The 20,316-nt window shown below is 35.1% G+C and overlaps 1 protein-coding gene across 17 annotated transcripts in view; it reads left to right on the top strand.

The window, feature by feature from the left end:
- The window catches only part of RAPGEF6 (Rap guanine nucleotide exchange factor 6), a 249,402-nt gene that overhangs the window by 50,942 nt on the left and 178,144 nt on the right, over positions 1–20,316 (top strand). For all 17 annotated transcript variants that reach the window (XM_067031533.1, XM_067031538.1, XM_067031531.1 and 14 more), the window contains one exon: positions 7,839–7,908. In XM_067031533.1, the coding sequence (XP_066887634.1) occupies positions 7,839–7,908 (70 nt within the window). The remainder of the gene's footprint in view (positions 1–7,838; positions 7,909–20,316) is intronic.

Raw genomic sequence — 20,316 nt, 5'->3', positions numbered from 1 at the left:
GAATACTAGCTGTTGGTGCTTTGTTGATAGTTGTTATCAAGTTGAGGAAGTTCCCCTCCATTCCTAGTTTATTGAGTTTTATCATGAATGGGTGTTACTTACGGAACGGGAAGGAAGAAATAAAACTGCCTTTACCGGTTTCTGTATGTAGAAAACTTTCAGGACCTACAAACTTAACTACTAGAATTGAGTATATCAGGGTCACAGGATATAAGATCAATGTATAAAAACCAATTGTATTTCTTTATACTAGCAATGAATAAAATAAAAATGAAATTAAGGAAACAGTGCCATTCAGAATAGCATCAAAAAGAAAAAATATTAAGTAATTTAACAATTAATTAAAACTAATTTTATAAAGTGTAAAACTTATACAGTAAGTCCCCTACATACGAACGAGTTCCATTCTGAGAGCATGTTTGTAAGTCCAATTTGTTTGTAAGTCCAACAAAGTTAGCCTAGGTACCCAACTAACACAGTCAGCTATATAGTACTGTACTGTAATAGGTTTATAATACTTTTCACACAAATAATACACCAAAAAAAACAAAAAATAAAGAAAACATTTTTAATCTTACAGTACAGTACCTTGAAAAGTACAACAGTACAGTACCAGCTACATCACTGCTGCTTTTACACCTACTTCCAGACATCCTGGGCTTGTACTACTGTACTTTATACAGTACTATACAGTAAAGTACACAAAAGCACAACCACTTGTAGAGGATGCATGCATATGACAGTGTATGCCAGGCATGTAAACTAACTTATGTGATTGGACTTGCAAACCCATGTTCCCATCTTTGAAATTTCACAACTTGAAGGTTTGTACGTAGACAACTTACTGTACAATGAAAAATGTAAAATATTACTAAGTGAAATTAAAGAAGATATAAATATATGTAGAAACAATCCATGTTCATACACTGGAAGATGAAATATTGTTAAGTGCAAGTCTCCCGAAATTAATCTGTAGATTCAAAATATTCCTGGACTTCCAGTTTCCACTAGGCCATGTAAGAATCTTGGAAATTGCCACTCCGTCCTAATAACAAGTAAAAAGTTGAACTGAAAAATCAGTAACCTTTCTTAGATCCATAAGGGAAGTGAGGTACAAGGGCAAACTGCTGTCCCCAAATTAGAATGACAGACAAATACAGAAAATCAAAATTTAAAGCGGCAAGCTCTGAGGGAGCTAGTGCCAGCGTAGGGAAAATTGAACTGTAATTGATGAACTGCTGGAAGCTCAGCATGGACTACTCTGAGAGTTAGAAAATCCAGGAAGACACAGTCATTGAAGGGATCTCCACACTTTGAGTTTTACCTCACGGATCTCTACCAGGTTCTCGTGGTGAATAACAGAGAAAAAGCCCATGTGCTCCTGGCAGGGGGAAGGAAAAAGGAACCATTTTGAAATATGCCACAGCATTCTTCTTAAGAATGTCTGCTGTTAGAAGAAACTTCCACCAGAGCCTAACAGACCTGCAGAAAGGGAAATACGCAACTCATGTTGGCTCTAGCTTTTCGTATGGAGAAAGGGAAGTAACTGAGCGCTAGCCCACTCTAGCAATCCTGTCCCACCTAAAAGAAGGAAAAAAACTGAGAAACATGTGAAGTTCACAGTCCACAGGCAAAGGCTCACTAAAAGAATGAGACCTAATCATAGAACTGTAAAATGCTTCCCCTTCCCTCACACCTTACTGGCATATGACTAAAGGCCTAATTACAGCAATTCTTTTTATCTAGTGCATCATGTCTGACTAGCAAGAAAAAATTACAAGGGCTTCTGAAGGGCAAAAAACACAGTTGGAAGAGACAGAGCAAACATAAGAACCAGTTTGAGATATGGTAGAAATGAATAAAAAGAATTGCACACTGTAACCAAGTGGGATTTAACTCAGGTATACAAGGCTGGTTCAACAATCAAAAATCAATTAATCCATCACATCAATGGACTAAAGAAAAAGCATATAATCATATCAACAGTTATGGCTGAGATTTGAAAACTCTACTCTCAGTAAGTGATAGAATTGCTAGACTGAAAAATTAATAAAGATAAAGCTTAAATATTATCAACCACTTTGATCTGATATGTAATTTTTTTAGACTTGAGATCATTCTCCAGTATAGAGCATATTCTAGGCCATAAAACAAGTCTCAGTAAATTAAAAAGGATTGAAATCATACAGAGTTTGTCCTCTGAGTATGTTGGAGTTGAATTATAAATATCAGAGCAGAATGTGGGAAGTGAAACAGTGCCTTTGTAAATGACCCATAGGTCGGGGAAGAGTTGACAACCGAAATTAAAAAATATTTTGAAATGAATGAAGATGAACATGCACCGTAATTGATGGAATTCAACTGAAGGACCTTAGAGGGAAATTTATAGCACTTTTATGAGAAATGTATGGTCTGAATTCAATCATCTTAAGTTTCCAGCTTAACAATAAGAATAACAAAGTAAACACAAAGTGAACAGAAGTAAAGTTTGAGTGGAGATCAGTGAAATAAAAAACAGAAAAACAGTAGAGGGAAATCAATGAAATGAAAAGCTAGTTGTTTGAAAAGATCAACAAAATTGTTAAACCTTGAGTTAGACTGATCCTTTAAAAAAGAAGACACAGATTATTAAAATCAGGCATTTAAAGGGGATATTACCATCCTACAGAAATTAAAAGTATTGTTAGGGGATTTTATGAGCCAGCATATACCAACAAATTTGTCAAGTCTTAAAAAGATTACTGTAAATGCACTCAAAAAGAATTAGAAACTTTGAATATACTTATAAAAAGTAAATAAATTAATAAATTAATAATTATATATATTCCCACAAAGAAATGTATAGGCCCAGATGGCTTTATTGCTTGTGTTTTTCAAATATTTAATGAAGAAATAAGGGAAGAAGGAACGTTTTCAATCTCTTATGAGTATAATATTGTCCTGATGATGTAGTATCATAGGAAAACTGCAAATTGTTATTTCTCCCGAGTATACATGCAGAAATCATTAACAAAATAACAGCAAATCAAATCCAGGAATATATTAAAAGTATTAGATATTGTGACCAAGTTGGGTTTATCCTAGGAGTGCAAGGAATTTTAACATCCATAAAACAATTCAGTATTCTCTGTTAGTAAAGAAAATAGACAAAAACTACATGATCTTTTCAGTAAACAGGAAAAAAGATTGATAAAACCCAAAACCCATTCATGATAAAATTTTTAAAATATTAGATATGTGGAAGGAAGCTTCCTAACCCTTGTCTAGGACATGTACAAAAAGTCTATTGTGATGAGAATTTTATAATTTCCATTGTTTCATTTGTATTCTCTGACCCATATCTAATTTTTGTTTATGGTGTTAAGATCTTCCTTTTTTTCTGTATTGATATCTGGTTGTTTCATCACCATTTATAGAAAATAATATCTTTCCCTCCATTGAATTTCCTTGGCACTTTTGTCAAAAAATCAGTTGAACTTGTATATATAGGTCTGATTTTGTTTTCTCTCCTGTTTTATTGATCTATAAGTTAATCTGATGCCATACTATCTGAGTATTCTAGCTTTATAAAAGTATATCTTGAAATATAAAATATTCCACCTTTGTTCTTGTTTTCCAGAATTGGTTTAGCTATTTTAGGTCTTGTACATTTTTATGTAAATAGAATCATCGTGTTAGTTTCTCTAAGGCAACTTGTTGATTATATTGAATTTGTAGAACATCTCAGTCCATAAACAGGATATATCTTATTTGGGACATCTTTAGTTTTCTTGGCAATGTTTTATAGTGTTTTAGTTGGCAGTTTTGTAAAGGTCTTGTGCATGTTTTGGTAAATTTATCTCAAGTTTTCTGTGTTTTTATTCTGCCTTTAATGGAATTAAAAGATATTTCAGATTGTTTGTTGCTAACATATGGTAAAAGGGTTGACTTTTGGATATTAAGCTTGTATCCTTCAATCTGCGTAAATTCACTTATTTCTTTTCTTTTAATACTTTATTTTATTTTTGCCACGCCATGCTGCTTGCAGGATCTTAGTTCCCTGACCAGGGATCAACCCAGGCCACAGCAGTGAAAGCACCAAGTCCTAACCACTGGATTGCCAGGGAATTCCCTAAAAACAGAATGTATAGAATTTACTTAATATACAATCATGTCCTCTCCATTGCAGCTTATCTCATGCCTTTCTTGTGTAAATTATTGTACCAGGAACTCAAATAGTTGCTGAGGGAGTGTGTTTCTTTCTTTTTTTAAAAAAATATTTATTTATTTGGCTGCTTTGGGTCTTAGTTGCAGCACATGGGTTTCTCTAGTTGAGGTGCGAGGGCTCAGTAGTTGCGGCGCACAGGCTCTAGTTGTGGTGTGCAAGGGCGTGTTTCTTTATATCAGTACTCTAGCTGATAAATTCTGTAGGAATACGGTATTTGTTTTTCTCTTTCTGACTTCACTCTGTATGACAGGCTCTGGGTCCATCCATCTCACCACAAATAACCCAATTTCATTTCTTTTTATGGCTGAGTAATATTCCATTGTATATATGTGCCACATCATCTTTATCCATTCATCTGTTGATGGACACTTAGGTTGCTTCCATGTTCTGGCTATTGTAAACAGTCCTGCAGTGAATATTGTGGTACATGACTCTTTTTGAATTATGGTTTTCTCCAGGTATATGCCCAGTAGTGGGATTGCTGGGTCATATGGTAGTTCTATTTTCAGTTTTTTAACGAACCTCCATACTGTATGCTAACACATATATATGGGATCAAAAAAAAATGGTTCTGAAGAACCTAGGCGCAGGACAGGAATAAAGACACAGATGTAGAGAATGGACTTGAGGACATGGGGAGGGGGAAGGGTAAGCTGGGACGAAGTGAGAGAGTGGCATGGACATATATACACTACCAAATGTATAATAGATAGCTAGTGGGAAGCAGCCGCATAGCACAGAGAGAGCAGCTCGGTGCTTTGGCCACTTAGAGAGGAGGTGGGATAGGGAGGGTGGGAGGGAGACGCAAGAGGGAGGAGATATAGGGATATATGTATATATATAGCTGATTCATTTTGTTGTACGGCAGAAACTAACCATTGTAAAGCAATTATGCTCCAATAAAGATGTTAAAAAAAATTCAGTAGGAATAATTAGAATTATAAAATGCCTTTTTCAATAGCCCCTAGTAACACTTTAGGTCTAGGCACTGATCAAAAATGAATGCTAAAACTAATAGATGGAAAATTGAGAGGAAACTTTATAATGGGCATATCAAGTTGACACTGTCTGAAACCACTCACGATTATTTATTTATTTATTTATTTTTGACTGCGTTGGGTTTTTGTTGCTGTGCGCGGGCTTTCTCTAATTGTGGCCAGTGGGGGCTGCTTTTCGTTGCGGTGCACGGGCTTCTCATTGTGGTGGCTTCTCTTGTTATGGAGCATGGACTCTAGGTATGTGGGCTTCAGTAGCTGTGGTGAGCGGGCTCAGTAGATGTGACTTGCGGGCTCTAGAGTGTAGGCTCAGTAGTTGTAGCGCACGGGCCTAGTTGCTCCGTGGCATGTGGGATTTTCCTGGACCAGGGCTCGAACCTATGTCCCCTGCATTGACAGGTGGATTCTTAACCAATGAGCCATCAGGGAAGCCCAACGATTTTTAACACTACTAAAAAATGGGACAACCAGACATTGTGTCTACATATGTGATGTGGTAGAACATTCCATTAGGTCTTTTTTTTTAAGCTTCTGTTTCTCTGTTGTATTCATGTTTGTCTCTAGTTTCTTAAACATTTGGAGCATACTTAGAAATAGCTGTTTCAGTGTTCTTGTCTGTTGATTCCCTCACTGCTGACAGCTCTGGTTCTGATTTTATTGATTGGTTTTTCTTTGGCTGTGGATCATATATTCCTATTTGCATGCCTGTTTTTTGTTTTGCTTTATTGGATGTCGGACTTTGTAACTTTCATGTTGCTAGGTTCCAGCTTTTGTTGTATTTCTTTAGTGTAGTATTAGGCTTTCTTCTGACATGTAGTTTAGCTAATTGGAATCCATTTTGAGTCTTAATATTTGTTTGAATGAGTCCAGCACTTCCTTAATGTAGGACTAATTTATCACATTGAAAATGAAATGGATTTCTGAAGATTCCACTCAATGCTCCATATATTATGTGGTCTTTCCACTGTGGCTAGTATTTGTATTTTTCTCACATTTTCATATTATTCACCCAGAGGTTCAATGGAACCTTTCTGAAGATCACCAGCGCACATATGTGCACTCATGCATGCACTCTTGTGCACATTCTTGTTCTTTCTGTCTCTCTTCCTCTCTCTCTCTGCTGCTCCCTCCTTTCCTTTATCCTGCCCTATAAATTAGATCTTTCCTCCATCACCCACACCCCAAAACTGTCTGTCTCTTCAGTTCAGTGAGATTGGCAGGCTCTGTTAGGTTTCTCCCTTCTTGCATTGTGGCCTAGAAATTGCCTGTACTTAGTAAAATTGGGATATTGTAGGGGTCATCTTAGTTTTTTAATTCCCTAAGGAATCACATCCCTGTCCTGCCTGCTTTCCGAAGTCTTGAAACTGTTGTTTAACGTTTTGTCTGATTTTCCAGTTTTTTCACATAGGCGAGTAAATCCAGTCCCTGTTATTCCATCTTGAATGAAAGCAAACTTTTGCAAATTTCATTTTCATTGTTTTATGTATTAGATGAGGTAGGAATATTTTGGGGAAAATAACAAAAATAATACAGGCTACTGCTTAAGAAAAAACAGCAGTGACTTTTTTGTTATGTTCAAAGGTAAGTTCATTTGTATTTTGATTAGGATTTGGCTATAAACTAGTATTTGTATGTAACCTTATACTTTGTGGAGAATTGACGTTTTTATAACGAGTTTCTTTGTAAGTGTATGTTATATCACTTCTTTTATTAAGCCCTATTTTCAGTCCATCAATAAAATTGCATAGTTTTTTATAAATGACTTCTGTATTTCTTTATTAACTTTATTTTTTATAGTTTTGCTTCTGTTATTGGAATTTTAAAATTATTTTTGTAATAATATTAATATTTTATAATTAGCCATGGTACTTAATTTCCATTTTGTAATATTTTAGAGTGTTTTTATAATTTCTTTTATGTACACTCTGCATATTAAGTATGTTAACCTTTTGTATCTCTAGTATTTTTTTCATATCCCACCTTTTAAAAAATTCAATTTGTCTTTTAAAATGAAAACATCAATTTTTTCCTTTATGAGTGCTTTCTTTTTTGATTTGCTTAGAAATCTTTCTCCCAGACAAATAACATAAAAATACTAAAATTTTCTTTTAGTACTACTGTGTTTTAAATTTTTTCCAGAGCTTGCCAGTGGCTGCAACACTGTTTTTAAAAAATAAACCACTTCTATATCTCACCACATTTTTTAGTATATTCAAGTGTAAATATTTTTAAAGTTTTTTTTCTATCTGTTATCTAATATCACTCAAAAATTTACTTTTAAAAAATATTCCATAATTGTCGCTTCACTCTTTAGTAGATGTGGTTGTACCTGAATTCAACACTTATTAATAGATGTTCAAAATTTGAGATTAGGCAGATATCTTTTATAATCAGTTTTAGAGATTAGTTAAAGGCAGAATTTTTAAAATAATTATCACAAAACTGTGTATCGAGACCACTTATATCTCGGCAAGTAAAAGGAAGTTTTTGTTTTGTCTTTTAAAAAAATCTTATTAGTATACCTGATAGGATCAGAATTTCTTGGTTAACATGTAGGTTTTTTTGGTTCATTTTTTCTGTATTGATGCATTTTATTTATAACCTTTGCTAAAGAAATTATTTTTCTGTTTTTATAGTTTTGGTAAGCAGTTTGGAGGAAAAAGAGGATGTGATTGTCTTGTATTAGAGCCTTCAGAAATGATTGTGGTAAGAATTTTAAAGAATACTGAAATTGTTTTTTGATATGCTTCATTTTCAACTTTAAATGTAGTAGGCTTTTAAACACTCAAGGAGGTTCCATTACTGTGACTTTTAAAATATTTTACTAAGTAGCATCAAACTATATACCAAGTTCGATACATTTTCATCCACTTTAAAGTTTTTTCTGATCCTTGAAAGGGATGCAGTTATATATAAAATGTTGCAAATTTGGTAATTTCTTTTACTACTTCTATCAGAAAATTTAAATAAGAGCTCTGAAAGAGCACCCTGATTTTCCTATTCAATTTAGTTAATAATCTTTGAGCATCCATGTTCTGTACCCTGGACTTGAGGGAAAGAGGTAGAAGAAAAGAGATACAATTATATCCAAGTCAGAAATGGTTTAGATCTTAATAGTTTTACTTTAAGAGTGTATTTAAGGAATAATTCTTTACTTTTTCCTGAGAAAGATAGGTAGTTGATGTAACTATAGAAAATAAGACTTTTTTCCCTTACCATTTGAAGAATCCAGAACACAGTGCCCTTTTGCCTTGTTCTGAGATAACCTTACTAGAAAATAGTTAATACTGAATGGACTCTTTGTCCTACTAGGATCTCATGTAAATGATCATGTCATCTGATTTGATTTAAACTTGAGAAACGAGGTTGAATTCTTAATGAAGTCTTTTAATATCAGGGCTCAAAACTAAACCACTTTTTCATTTCATGGTGTTACAGTCAGATTGACATCTTCAGGTAGATTCTATTTTCTCTTCCCCAAACTGGGTCATCTGTGTTATCATGAGCTTAGTGTCCTAAATTTCACATAAACCACTGGATTTTAAGCTCCTAAAAGGCGATTATTTCTTATTCTGTTTGTGTCTTCTATAGTATTGCAGAGTGCTATCTGTGTAGTAAATATTCAGTGAATGTTATTTGTTTTCAAGTTTGTTCAAGGCTTAGACTAGGTATTGTTTGACATTTATTTTCTTTAAGTGTTGGTATACATGGCATATCTGTTAAGGTCTCAGAACCCTTTCCTCTAAATAAATGCATTGAGAGACATGGCAAGAAAACTGCTTCACGCAGTACTGTTTTCTCAGTTATTTGTCAGTTGATGTATTTTATATTTCTCATACTTTATGGGAAAAAAAATAGTGCTTTTGCCATAGTGTTCTCATATACAGTTGACCCTTAAACAACATGAATTTGAACTGCTCAGTACACTTACATTCAGATATTTTTCAGTAGTAAATACTACAGTACTACACAGTCTGTGGTTCGTTGAATCTATGAATACAGAGGGAGGACTATAAATTATATGTGGATTAAGCTCCATCCACCTTGTACATTGTTTTTTTGTCTTGTTTTATTGTGGTAAAATACACTTAACATGAAATTTACCATTTTAGCCATTTTAAAATATACAGTTTAAGATATTAAGTTAATACTAAATTTATTAACAATTAAATTAATTTTCCTTTTAGATTAAAGGGAGGAGTTGTACTTTTCTTGCCCGAAACCGGGAGTTAGCCTTTGCTGTTTCTAAAGCAGTATTTAGAAACCAAGATCTGGCAGCCAGCTGTTTTCATTGCTCCAGGTGCTTTATTGCTTGTAGGGCCTTTCACTGAACAGAGCTAGAAAATATATGTGTGAGTGTATGTATACACATACATACACACTTATATATACACCTCTGTATTTATTTGTTTCTGTGTACCTGTGTTTAAAATCTAGAGTTTATTCTGTTTTTCTCATTTTGCTTATTTGTACCTCCTTTCACTAACAGTGAGAAACTTGATTTCCATCATCATCAAAACGTTTACTTATACCTAAGACAGTTTTAAAATTGCTTGCTCATAACAATGTAGAAAGCACTACTAGCTAGAGTATTAACATACACATATACACATATTTTAAGTGTACAATTTATTGATATTACAAATGTATGCTACTTAAAACCTGCCTGTGTCAAAATATGAAATATTTCCGTCACCTACCTTATAAAGTAAGGAAGTATTCAGAGAATTATAGGAACCTGGCAAAAGGACAGAGGAACTAGATTGAAGGGACTCCCATTGGCCAAATCTGGGACAGTTTGAGAATCCAAATAAAAATGTATAGTGATTGATGGTACCCTACTGTATAATAAAGAATTTGTTAATTTCTAATGATATGAATGAATGAAAAGGAAGAGGTCTTCCTGATATTTAAATGCCAACTAATTAGTCTAGAAGGAATGATTAAGTTAGAAAATCGTTGATGAATGCCAAAACATGTGACTAATGTTTGTTGAGAAACAGGATACTTACATAGTCTCATTGTATCTCCCCACAAATCATTTATGAAAGGAAAAATTACCAGATTTCTGATGGGGAAACGTGGAGGAAACCACTGTAGCAAAAATTATTGCTACCACCATCAATATAGGCATAAATTGATACACTACTCCTGATACGATGCACTGAGGAGGATAGAACATCACCTCTGAGATATATTCCTGCCAGAAATGCCTGCCTTCAGCTAATCAGTAGTAAATAGCTGACAAACCAAATGGAAGACATTCTAAAAATTGAGGTCCTATACTCTCTAAGTATCCCAGTGTCAAGAAACATCACAGAAAGACTGAGGAACTGTTTCATATTAAAGGAGAAAAAAAAGAGATATAACTAAATACAATGCTTTTTATCTTGCATTAAATCTTGGAGGCAGGAGAGGGGAGTAACTATAAATGATAATGTTGGCACAGTTGGTGAAATTTGAACATGGACTGTGGTTTAGATAATATTGAATTTACTGATTTTGATAATTGTACTGGGGTTATGTAAGACAAAATTCTTGTTCTTAGGAAATACATGTTGACATATTTTAGGGTCAAGAATCACTCTCTCTCCAATTTATACCCAAATGTTTTGGGAATAAAAAGTATGTGTATATATAAAATTTTTTAAATCACCCCAAATAATCACATCAAGTGTATATATTTATGATTGGTAATTTTTAAATTCAAAAACAGTAATTTATTGATGATCAGCATAGTTAAAAATGCTTTATGAGTTATAGGAGAAAATAATCTAAAATAATTTTAAGATTTTTGTCCCTGAATTTTCTGAGGATTTTGTTTTTATTCCACCATATTGATGAATCTTGATTTTTTTTTTTTCAGTTTTTCACTATTATTACATCCTTGGAAATACAAAATTGTACTGAACATTTTGTAATAGCATAAATCTTTGATACCTAAGTGGTTTTTTTGTGGGGGGCGGGGCTGGTTGTTTTTTTTGGTACGCGGGCCTCTCACTGTTGTGGTCTGTCCCGTTGCGGAGCACAGACTCTGGACGCTCAGGCTCAGCGGCCATGGCTTACGGGCCTAGCCGCTCCGCGGCATGTGGGATCCTCCTGGACCAGGGCACGAACCCGTGTCCCCTGCATCAGCAGGCGGACTCTCAACCACTGCACCACCAGGGAAGCCCCCTTAAGTGTATTTTTTTAGGTGGAATTATTTAGAATTCATAAAAATGCTTGGTCCAAGTATACATATGTTTATAAGTAATGTTTACTATTTTGATAAGTTCTATCAAATACTTTTACTACGTATGTATTTCTACAAATTTGAGTAACCACTGGTGATTGGGAACGCCTATTTCTAAACACCTTTATCACTTCATAGGTTAGTCATCTTAATCTGACACATTGTAATGAAATCTCGTTTTAAATTACCTGTGTATGTTCTCATATGCTTTAAGGAGGGTTTATTTTTCTTATTATTATCCGTGTCTCTTGCCCATTTTTCTACTTGGATTATTCCTTATTTGTTCACGAAAGCTTTTTATTACTAGGTAAATGAACCCTTTTGTTTTAAGAAGCTGTTTATCATTTTTTAACTTTAGTCAGAAGTAAATTTTATGTCAGTTATATATTTTTTTAATCTGTTGAGTGTTTTTCCTCTTACAACTTTTTGAAGTCATGCTTATTAGAAAGACCTTCCCATGGCAAGATTATTGAACTTTTAAAATATGTATTGCTTTATAGAATTTTATTAGTTCATTGTTTTAATTAAACTTTCAAATCTTCTTCTGGGTAGCTGAAGACAGTGGTAACCACTTAACTACCTGTCTCCCAGTATTTCCTCTAAAAACAGTGTAGAACTACGAGAAGGGTATAAGAAGTCTATACCCAAACCATGCTCACAACATAACTTGAAGACAGAGGATGCTCAAACTTGAAAATAATTGTAAATAAAAAGAGAGAAATCACCATTTCCCAGCATGTTATTTCTCACAATCCATCTCTGCTCCCAACCCTTATCAAGGGTTTGTGATGAGCAAAGGCCAACCAAGCAGATCTGTAGAAAACACAGAAAATGGAAGGTAGCAAATGGACCTAGGGTTGACCTGTACTGTTGGAAAGACTAATTCCATGCTAAGTTTAAAATTAAATATGTGTGTGTGTACGTATGCATATGATAGATCAGAACAGAGACTACAGTGAAGTTTTTTAATATTATGAATAATTTTCAGAGTAGTCATCTAAATGCATAGCTTCAGGGTTAAGATAAAAGGTAAAAAGGAAACAAGCTTTCTTTGGCATTTAAGTGGTGAAGAAGCAGCACATGGGTAAGTTTTAGGTGCCAACAAGCCAAAGTGAAAACAAAATCCAAATCTTACAACCTCTCCTTCCACTAGCAAAACAAAAAGAAAAAAGTATCTTAACACATCTGGACTTCAAAGTATTTGGCAAAAGAGGTGCTGTTAAACTAGGAGTTTTGTAAGACATCCTAATACCACAAAAAGGTAAAAAGGGGAACTTGATAAATCCATATGTAGGTATTATAAAAATAAAAGAAAATGAAAATTATTACATGTCAACTGAGAAAAAAATTCCTCCCCACCCCAGAAAAACCATCATGCACATGAAGAGTGTGGCTGTACTCCAGAGTTAAATATATTCAATCAACCAATTGAGGACATTGAAAAACAAAAACAAAAAATATGTAGAATCAGTAATTTAAATACCAGGAAAAGAAAATCCGCCCCCCCTCCAAAAAAAAAGGAGTAAAAAGAATATGAACTTAGTAAAGGAATGGAAAACAAAGAAAAAATATTTTAGTAATAAATAAATTATAAGGTCCCCCGGGGGGAATAGAGTCAAATGAAAATAAGGTGCATTGAAGAAAAGCAGGAAAAGAACCAAGTGAATGAAAATGACAAAAGAATGAAGTAAAAGTGTCACAATTGCTGTGTTATATACTTGAAAGTCACTAAGAGATCTTAAAACATCTCACTGCAAAAATGGTAACTGTGACGTGATGGAGATGTTAGCTAAAGCTATAGTGGTGATCATCTTGTAATATGTACGTGTATCAACACTGTTGTACACCTTAAGCTTATACATTGTTCTCTGCAGTCTTAAAGCTGGAAAAAGTGTCAGAGAAAATAGTGGAAATTAAAGACAGGCAATGGAGGGATAACATTCATAATTTGAGTCCCAAGAAAGAAAAATTAGTGAAAAAGAACTAGTATTTAAAGCTATATTCAAAGAAAATTCTCCAGAAATTGAAAAAGATTCACATCTTTACATTGAAAGGGTCCACTGGATACTGGGGAAAGATAAAAAATCCTTATGCTTCCAAGCAAAAACATTACATAACTTCTAAAGGCAAAAGAACTGCACTGGTTCAGACATTTTAAATTTCACTGAGGCATCCAAAACAAGGCAACAGTGGAGCAGCATTTTAAAAACTCCAAGAAAAAGTATGAACCAAAGTTTTTATATTCAGCCACATTCTTTTAGATATCAAGGTTGAGGAAAAACAACTTTCAGTATGTAAGTTTTTAGGGAATTAGGTACTCTTGAACTGTTTTTTAAGGAATCTACTGGAGTATATTTTATCCAGTTGAGAGATAACTGGGAATACCTTAGCAAAAGAAGTGAAGACAAGCATTTAAAATACATGGATATACTGGTAAGACTAAAAGGTAGGGATGTGAGGGGAAGACTACTGGACATACGTTATATGTTGCGACAAAGTAGAAATAATACAAATAAAAAAGGAAAAGGCAGAGTGAAGTAGGAAAAAATAATCTTACTGATCATTGTCTGTTGCATAAACAAAAGGGAAGAGAGTTAAAATACCAATAAAAACTGCTAAATTAGGTAATATCCAGTCTAACATTTGATTTTACTATATTTAAAAGCTAACAGTTTACTAGTTATTTCATGGATGTTGGCAGAAGACACGAGACCAAAACATGTCTTGGGTCAGAGAATTTCATTACTCATGGTATAGTGAGCAGCATAATAATTAGCATATTTCTGTAGGTTCCCCTTGTTCCCTAGGTCTTGTGTAGGTTATGCTGGATGGCCCAGGTGGATGCCTTGCATATAGTAGTTTTGCACTGCAGCTAAGAAACACTGAGCTTGGTGAATAAATATGGTGCTTTTATAGTAAGCAAGCTTTTTCTTTTTCCAGTAGGAAACATTACTTCATCCTTCAAGATTGCTTGCTACAAACACAGCTCTGAGAAATGGCCCACATAATGAGTGGTTAGGATTTTCATTCTTGGCAAACCCAGCAAAATGTGTAGAAACACAAGAGGCCCAACGAAGATTCTTTGCCAGCACATAGTAAAAGGGTAATAATAAGACAGGTGGATGGTTAACAGGTATTGGTGAGGGTGTATAGAAATCGGTCTTCATACATTGCTGGTAGAAATGTAAAATGGTGAAAACCACTTTGGAGAATAGTTTGACAACTCCTCAAACAGTTAAAAATAGAATTACCATTGACCCATCAAGTATATACCCAAGAGAATTGAAAACATTTGTTCACATAAAATCTTGAACACTAATGTTCATAGCATTATTTCTAATAGCTAAAAAAGTGGAAAAACCAAATATTCATCACACAGAAACCCTCTGTATAAAGCAAAAATTACAGGAGATTCAGTGAGACAGAAATATGCTACAAAATAGAATATAATTCTCTGTTCTTAGTATAAAATAGATCAGGTAGACAAAAAATGAGATAGAAGACCTAAACAGAATAAACAGGTGGATTTTATGAATATATGTTGTATTCTACAGCATTATACTACACCATCTCAGGTGTCCAATGCACATTCACAAAAATTGATATGTTCACCCCCCCCCAAAAAAATCAGTAATTTCCATAAAGTAGATATACTGAAAACACTCTGATTATATTCAGTGAAACTTTACTAATAACAAAAAATATATAGGCTACATCTTAAAATTTTTAAACCTATCAAACAACTTTCTGTCAAAGGGTAAGTAAATACATACTGAAATTACAGAATTTGCAAAATAACAATAGTGAAAATATACTACATATCAGAATCTATGGAATACATCTAAAAGTGGTCAGAAACTAAAGAGAATGAAAAGGAGACAATACGAACAAACTCGCAGGAGATCCCAAATATCAGAGATAACATATACACATTTCAGTATAAGATTGGAAACTATAAAATGAAAGAATTAATCCCAGATTCTACAACTAGAAACATCTATAACTGAAAATAAAATCTCAGATAGATTAAACAGAAGCTAAAACTTACCTGAATAGAGACTTAAGGAATTGAATGATAAGTGGGAAGAAAATAGAGTGGCCGTTTTGAATGACACTGGTTTGAACTCGGCAGGTCTTACACACAGGTTTTTTTTTGTTTTTTTAGTTTTTTTAATATTTATTTACTTATTTGGCTGCACCAGGTCCCAGTTGTGGCACGTGGGACCTTTAGTTGCAGTATGTGGGACCTTTAGTTGCAGTATGTGGGATCTTTAGTTGCAGCATGCAAACTCTTAGTTGTGACATGTGGGATCTAGTTCCCTGACCAGGGATTGAACCCGGGCCCTCTGCATTTGGAGCATGGAGTCTTAGCCACTGGATCACCAGGGAAGTCACACATTCGGGGTTTTTTTAAATATATACTACAGTACTACACGATCCACAGTTGGTTGAATCTGCAGATGTGGAACTGTGGATACAGAGAGCCAACTGTAAAGTTATACACAGATTTTAAACTGCATGGAGGGTCAAGCACTCCTAACCCCCACATTGTTGAAGGGTCAACTGTAGACAGATCCAAGGAAAAATTAAATATGGTGGAGGGTAGGAGACAGGCAATAGAGTGAAAAGGTCTTTTCTTTCTTTTTCAAATTTTATTTCTTTTTCTGGGCTGATTTCTTTTTTATTGAAGTGTAGTTGATTTACAATTACTGCTGTACGGCAGAGTGACTCAGTTATACATATATACATTATTTTTCATACTCTTTTTCCATTATGGTTTATCACAGGATATTGAATATAGTTCCCTGCACTGTACAGTAGGACCTTGTTGTTTATCCATTCTATATATACCAGTTTACATCTGCTAATCCCAAACTCCCAATCCATCACCTCCCCCTTGGCAAACACCAGTCTATTCTCTACGTCTGCGATTCTGTTTCTGTTTCATGGATAAGTTCATTTGTGTCATTTTTTTTTTTTTTTTTTTTTTTTTTTTTTTTTTTTTTTTTTTTTTTTTGTGGTACGCGGGCCTCTCACTGTTGTGGCCTCTCCCATTGCGGAGCTCAGGCTTCGGACGCGCAGGCTCAGCGGCCATGGCTCATGGGCCCAGCCGCTCCGCGGCATGTGGGGTCTTCCCAGACCGGGGCACGAACCCATGTCCCCTGCATCGGCAGGCGGATTCTCAACCACTGCGCCACCAGGGAAGCCCTGTGTCATATTTTAGATTCCACATATAAATGATATCATATAGTAGTATTTGTCTTTCTATTTCTGACTCACTTCACTTAGTATGATAATCTCTATTTGCATCCATGTTGCTGCAAATGGCATTGTTTTGTTCTTTTTTGTGGCTGAGTAGTATTCCATTGTATATGCGTACCACATTTTCTTTATCCATTCATCTGTCAATGGACATTTAGGTTGCTTTCATGTCTTGGCTATTGTGAATAGTGCTGCTATGAACACAGGGATGTATGCGTCTTTTTGAATTATAGTTTTGTCTGGATAGATACCCAGGAGTGGGATTGCTGGATCATATGGTAATTGTGTATTTAATTTTCTGAAGAATGTCCATGCTGTTTTCCACAGTGGCTACACCAACTTAACATTCCCACCAACAGTGTAGGCAGGTTCTCCTTTCTCCACATCCTCTCCAGCATTTGTTATTTGTAGACTTTTTAATGATGACCATTCTGACTGGTGTGAGGTGGTACCTCATTGTAGTTTTGATTTGCATTTCTCTAATAATTAGCGATTTTGTGCATCTTTTCATGTGCCTGTTGGCCATCTGTATGTCTTCGTTGGAAAACTATCTCTTTAGGTCTTCTGCCCATTTTTCGATGGGGCTTTTTTTGTTGTTGTCGAGTTGTATGAGCTGTTTGTATATTTTGGAGATTAATCCCCTGTCAGTCACATCACTTGCATATATTTTCTGCCATTCTGTATGTTGTCTTTTAGTTTTGTTTATGGTTTCCTTTGCTGTGCAAAAGCTTGTAAATTTGACTAGGTTCCAGATGTTTATTTTCATTTTTATTTCTATTGCCTTGGGAGACTGAGAGTGAAAAGGTCTTATCTATGTGTAATTGGAGTCACAGAAGGAAAGGAGAGAATGACCGTATTATTAGAAAAGGTACGAGAATTTTCCAGAAGTAAAAAGATGTCAACTCACAGATTTTATAGTTGGCCAAAAAGTTCATTCAGGTTTTTCTGTATGATGTTACAAACTCAAAGCAGGATAAACGCAAAGAAACTTCATGCATAAGCACATCATAGTAAAACTACTGAGAACCAAAAGTAAAGGGAAAGTCATAAAACTAGTAAGACAGAACAAAAACCATTACTTCTAAAGGAGCAACAGTAAAACACAGTGGTAATTTTACCTTCATTAGTTAAGATATTTAAAGGTTTTCACACAAAAGCTAAGAAAATTTTTCATCAGTAGACCAGTACTCAGTTTACTAAAAGAATTTTTCAGGCAGGAGAGGATCTAAGATGGAAGCACAGAGATGTGGAACAAAGGACAATAGAAAGAATAAATTTATGGGTTTATCTAAATACATGTTGACTACAGGCACACTTTGTTTTATTGCACCTTGCAAATGCTTTTTTTTTGTTTTTTAACAAATCAAAGGTTTGTAGCATCTCTACATCAAGCAAGTATGTTGGTGCCATTTTAAATTTTATTTGTTACAGTGATCTCTGATGTTACTATTATAATTGTTTTGATGCATCATGAGCCACACTCATATAAGATGGTCGGTAAATGTTGTTTGTGTTTTGACTGCTCCACTGACTGGCTGCTCTCCCATCTCTCTTCCTATCCCTAGGCTTCCCTATTCCCCGAGACACAACAGTATTGAAATTAGTCTCACACCGGTCAGATTGGCCATCATCAAAAACTCTAGAAACAATAAATGCTGGAGAGGGTGTGGAGAAAAGGGAACCCTCTTGCACTGCTGGTGGGAATATAAATTGATACAGCCATTATGGAGAACAGTATGGAGGTTCCTTAAAAAACTACAAATAGAACTACCATATGACCCAGCAATCCCACTACTGGGCATATACCCTGAGAAAACCATAATTCAAAAAGAGTCATGTACCAAAATGTTTATTGCAGCTCTATTTACGATAGCCAGGACATGGAAGCAACCTAAGTGTCCATCAGCAGATGAATGGATAAAGAAGATGTGGCACATATATACAATGGAATATTACTCAGCCATAAAAAGAAATGAAACTGAGTTATTTGTAATAAGGTGGATAGACCTGGAGTCTGTCATACAGAGTGAAGTAAGTCAGAAAGAGCAAAACAAATACCGTATGCTAACACATATATATGGAATCTAAAAAAAAAAAAAAAATGTCATGAAGAGATTAGTGGTAGGATGGGAATAAAACACAGACCTACTAGAGCATGGACTTGAGTATATGGGAAGGGGGAGGGGTAAGCTGTGACGATGTGAGAGAGTGGCAGGGACATATACACACTACCAAATGTAAATTAGATAGCTAGCGGGAAGCTGCAGCATAGCACAGGGAGTTCACCTCTGTGCTTTGTGACCACCTAGAGGGGTGGGATAGGGAGGGTGGGACGGAGGGTGACACAAGAGGGAAGAGATATGGGAACATATGTATATGTATAACTGATTAACTTTGTTGTAAAGGAGAAACTAACACACTATTGTAAAACAGTTATACTCAAATAAAGATGTTAAAATAAATAAATAAATTCTAAAAAAAAAAGAAAAGAAAGAAATTAGGGTAGTTAATAACTCTACAATGGCCTCTAAGTGCTCAAGTGAAAGGAAGAGTTCCGCATCTCTCAATTTAAATCAAAAGCTAGAAATGATTAAGCTTAGTGAGGAAGGCATGTTGAAAGCTGAGATAGGCTGAAAGCTAGGCCTCTTGTGCCAAACACTTAACCAAGCTGTGATTGCAAAGGATATGTTTTCGAAGGAAATTAAAAGTGTTACGGCAATGAACACATGAATGGTAAGGAAGTGAAACAGCCTTATTGCCCAAAGGGTGAAAGTTTTAGTGGTCTGGATTAGAATATCAAACCAGCCATGACATTCCCTTAAGCCAAAACGCAATCTAGTGCAAGGTCCTAACAGTCTTCAATTCTATGAAGGCTGAAAGAAGTGGGAAAGCTGCAGAAGATAAGTTTGAAGCTAGTGGAGGTTGGTTCATGAGGTTTAAGGGAACAGCACTCTGTCTAATAGGCATATAGAGAACACTACATTCATCAGTAGTAGAACACATCTGCTTTTCAAGTGCACATGGAATATTTTTAAAAGTTGACCATAGGCAGGACATAAAGCTCAAAAAGGAAAAGATTTTAAATTTTACAATTTATAGTTTTTGACCACCATGGAATTAATTTAAAAAAAACAATTACAAAAACACACCTGGAACAAAATACAGCTTTTGAAAATCAGGAGTGTACGTTAAATCACTTGTCAAAGAAGAGTCACTATGAAAATGAGAAAATATTTTGAACTGAATGAAGATAGCATATCAAAACATGAAATTCATTTTAAGCCCTTCTTGCTGAGCAATTTAAGCCTTAATGCTGTTAGAATGAAAAGCTGACATTAGATGAGTTAAATATCCACATCAGGAAATTAGAAAGCAGCAAACTATACCAACAGAAATTAGAAGCCAAGGAATAATAAAGATAAATATAAAAATCAGTGGCGGGGCTTCCCTGGTGGCGCAGAGGTTGAGAGTCCGCCTGCCGATGCAGAGGACGCGGGTTCGTGCCCCGGTGCAGGAGGATCCCACATGTCACGGAGCGGCTGGGCCCGTGAGCCATGGCCGTTGAGCCTGCGCGTCCGGAGCCTGTGCTCCGCTACGGGAAAAGGCCACAACAGTGAGAG

This window comes from Kogia breviceps, chromosome 4 (genome assembly GCF_026419965.1).
Source record: "Kogia breviceps isolate mKogBre1 chromosome 4, mKogBre1 haplotype 1, whole genome shotgun sequence".
Lineage (NCBI taxonomy): Eukaryota > Metazoa > Chordata > Mammalia > Artiodactyla > Physeteridae > Kogia > Kogia breviceps.
This window is presented reverse-complemented; position numbering and strand designations above follow the sequence as displayed.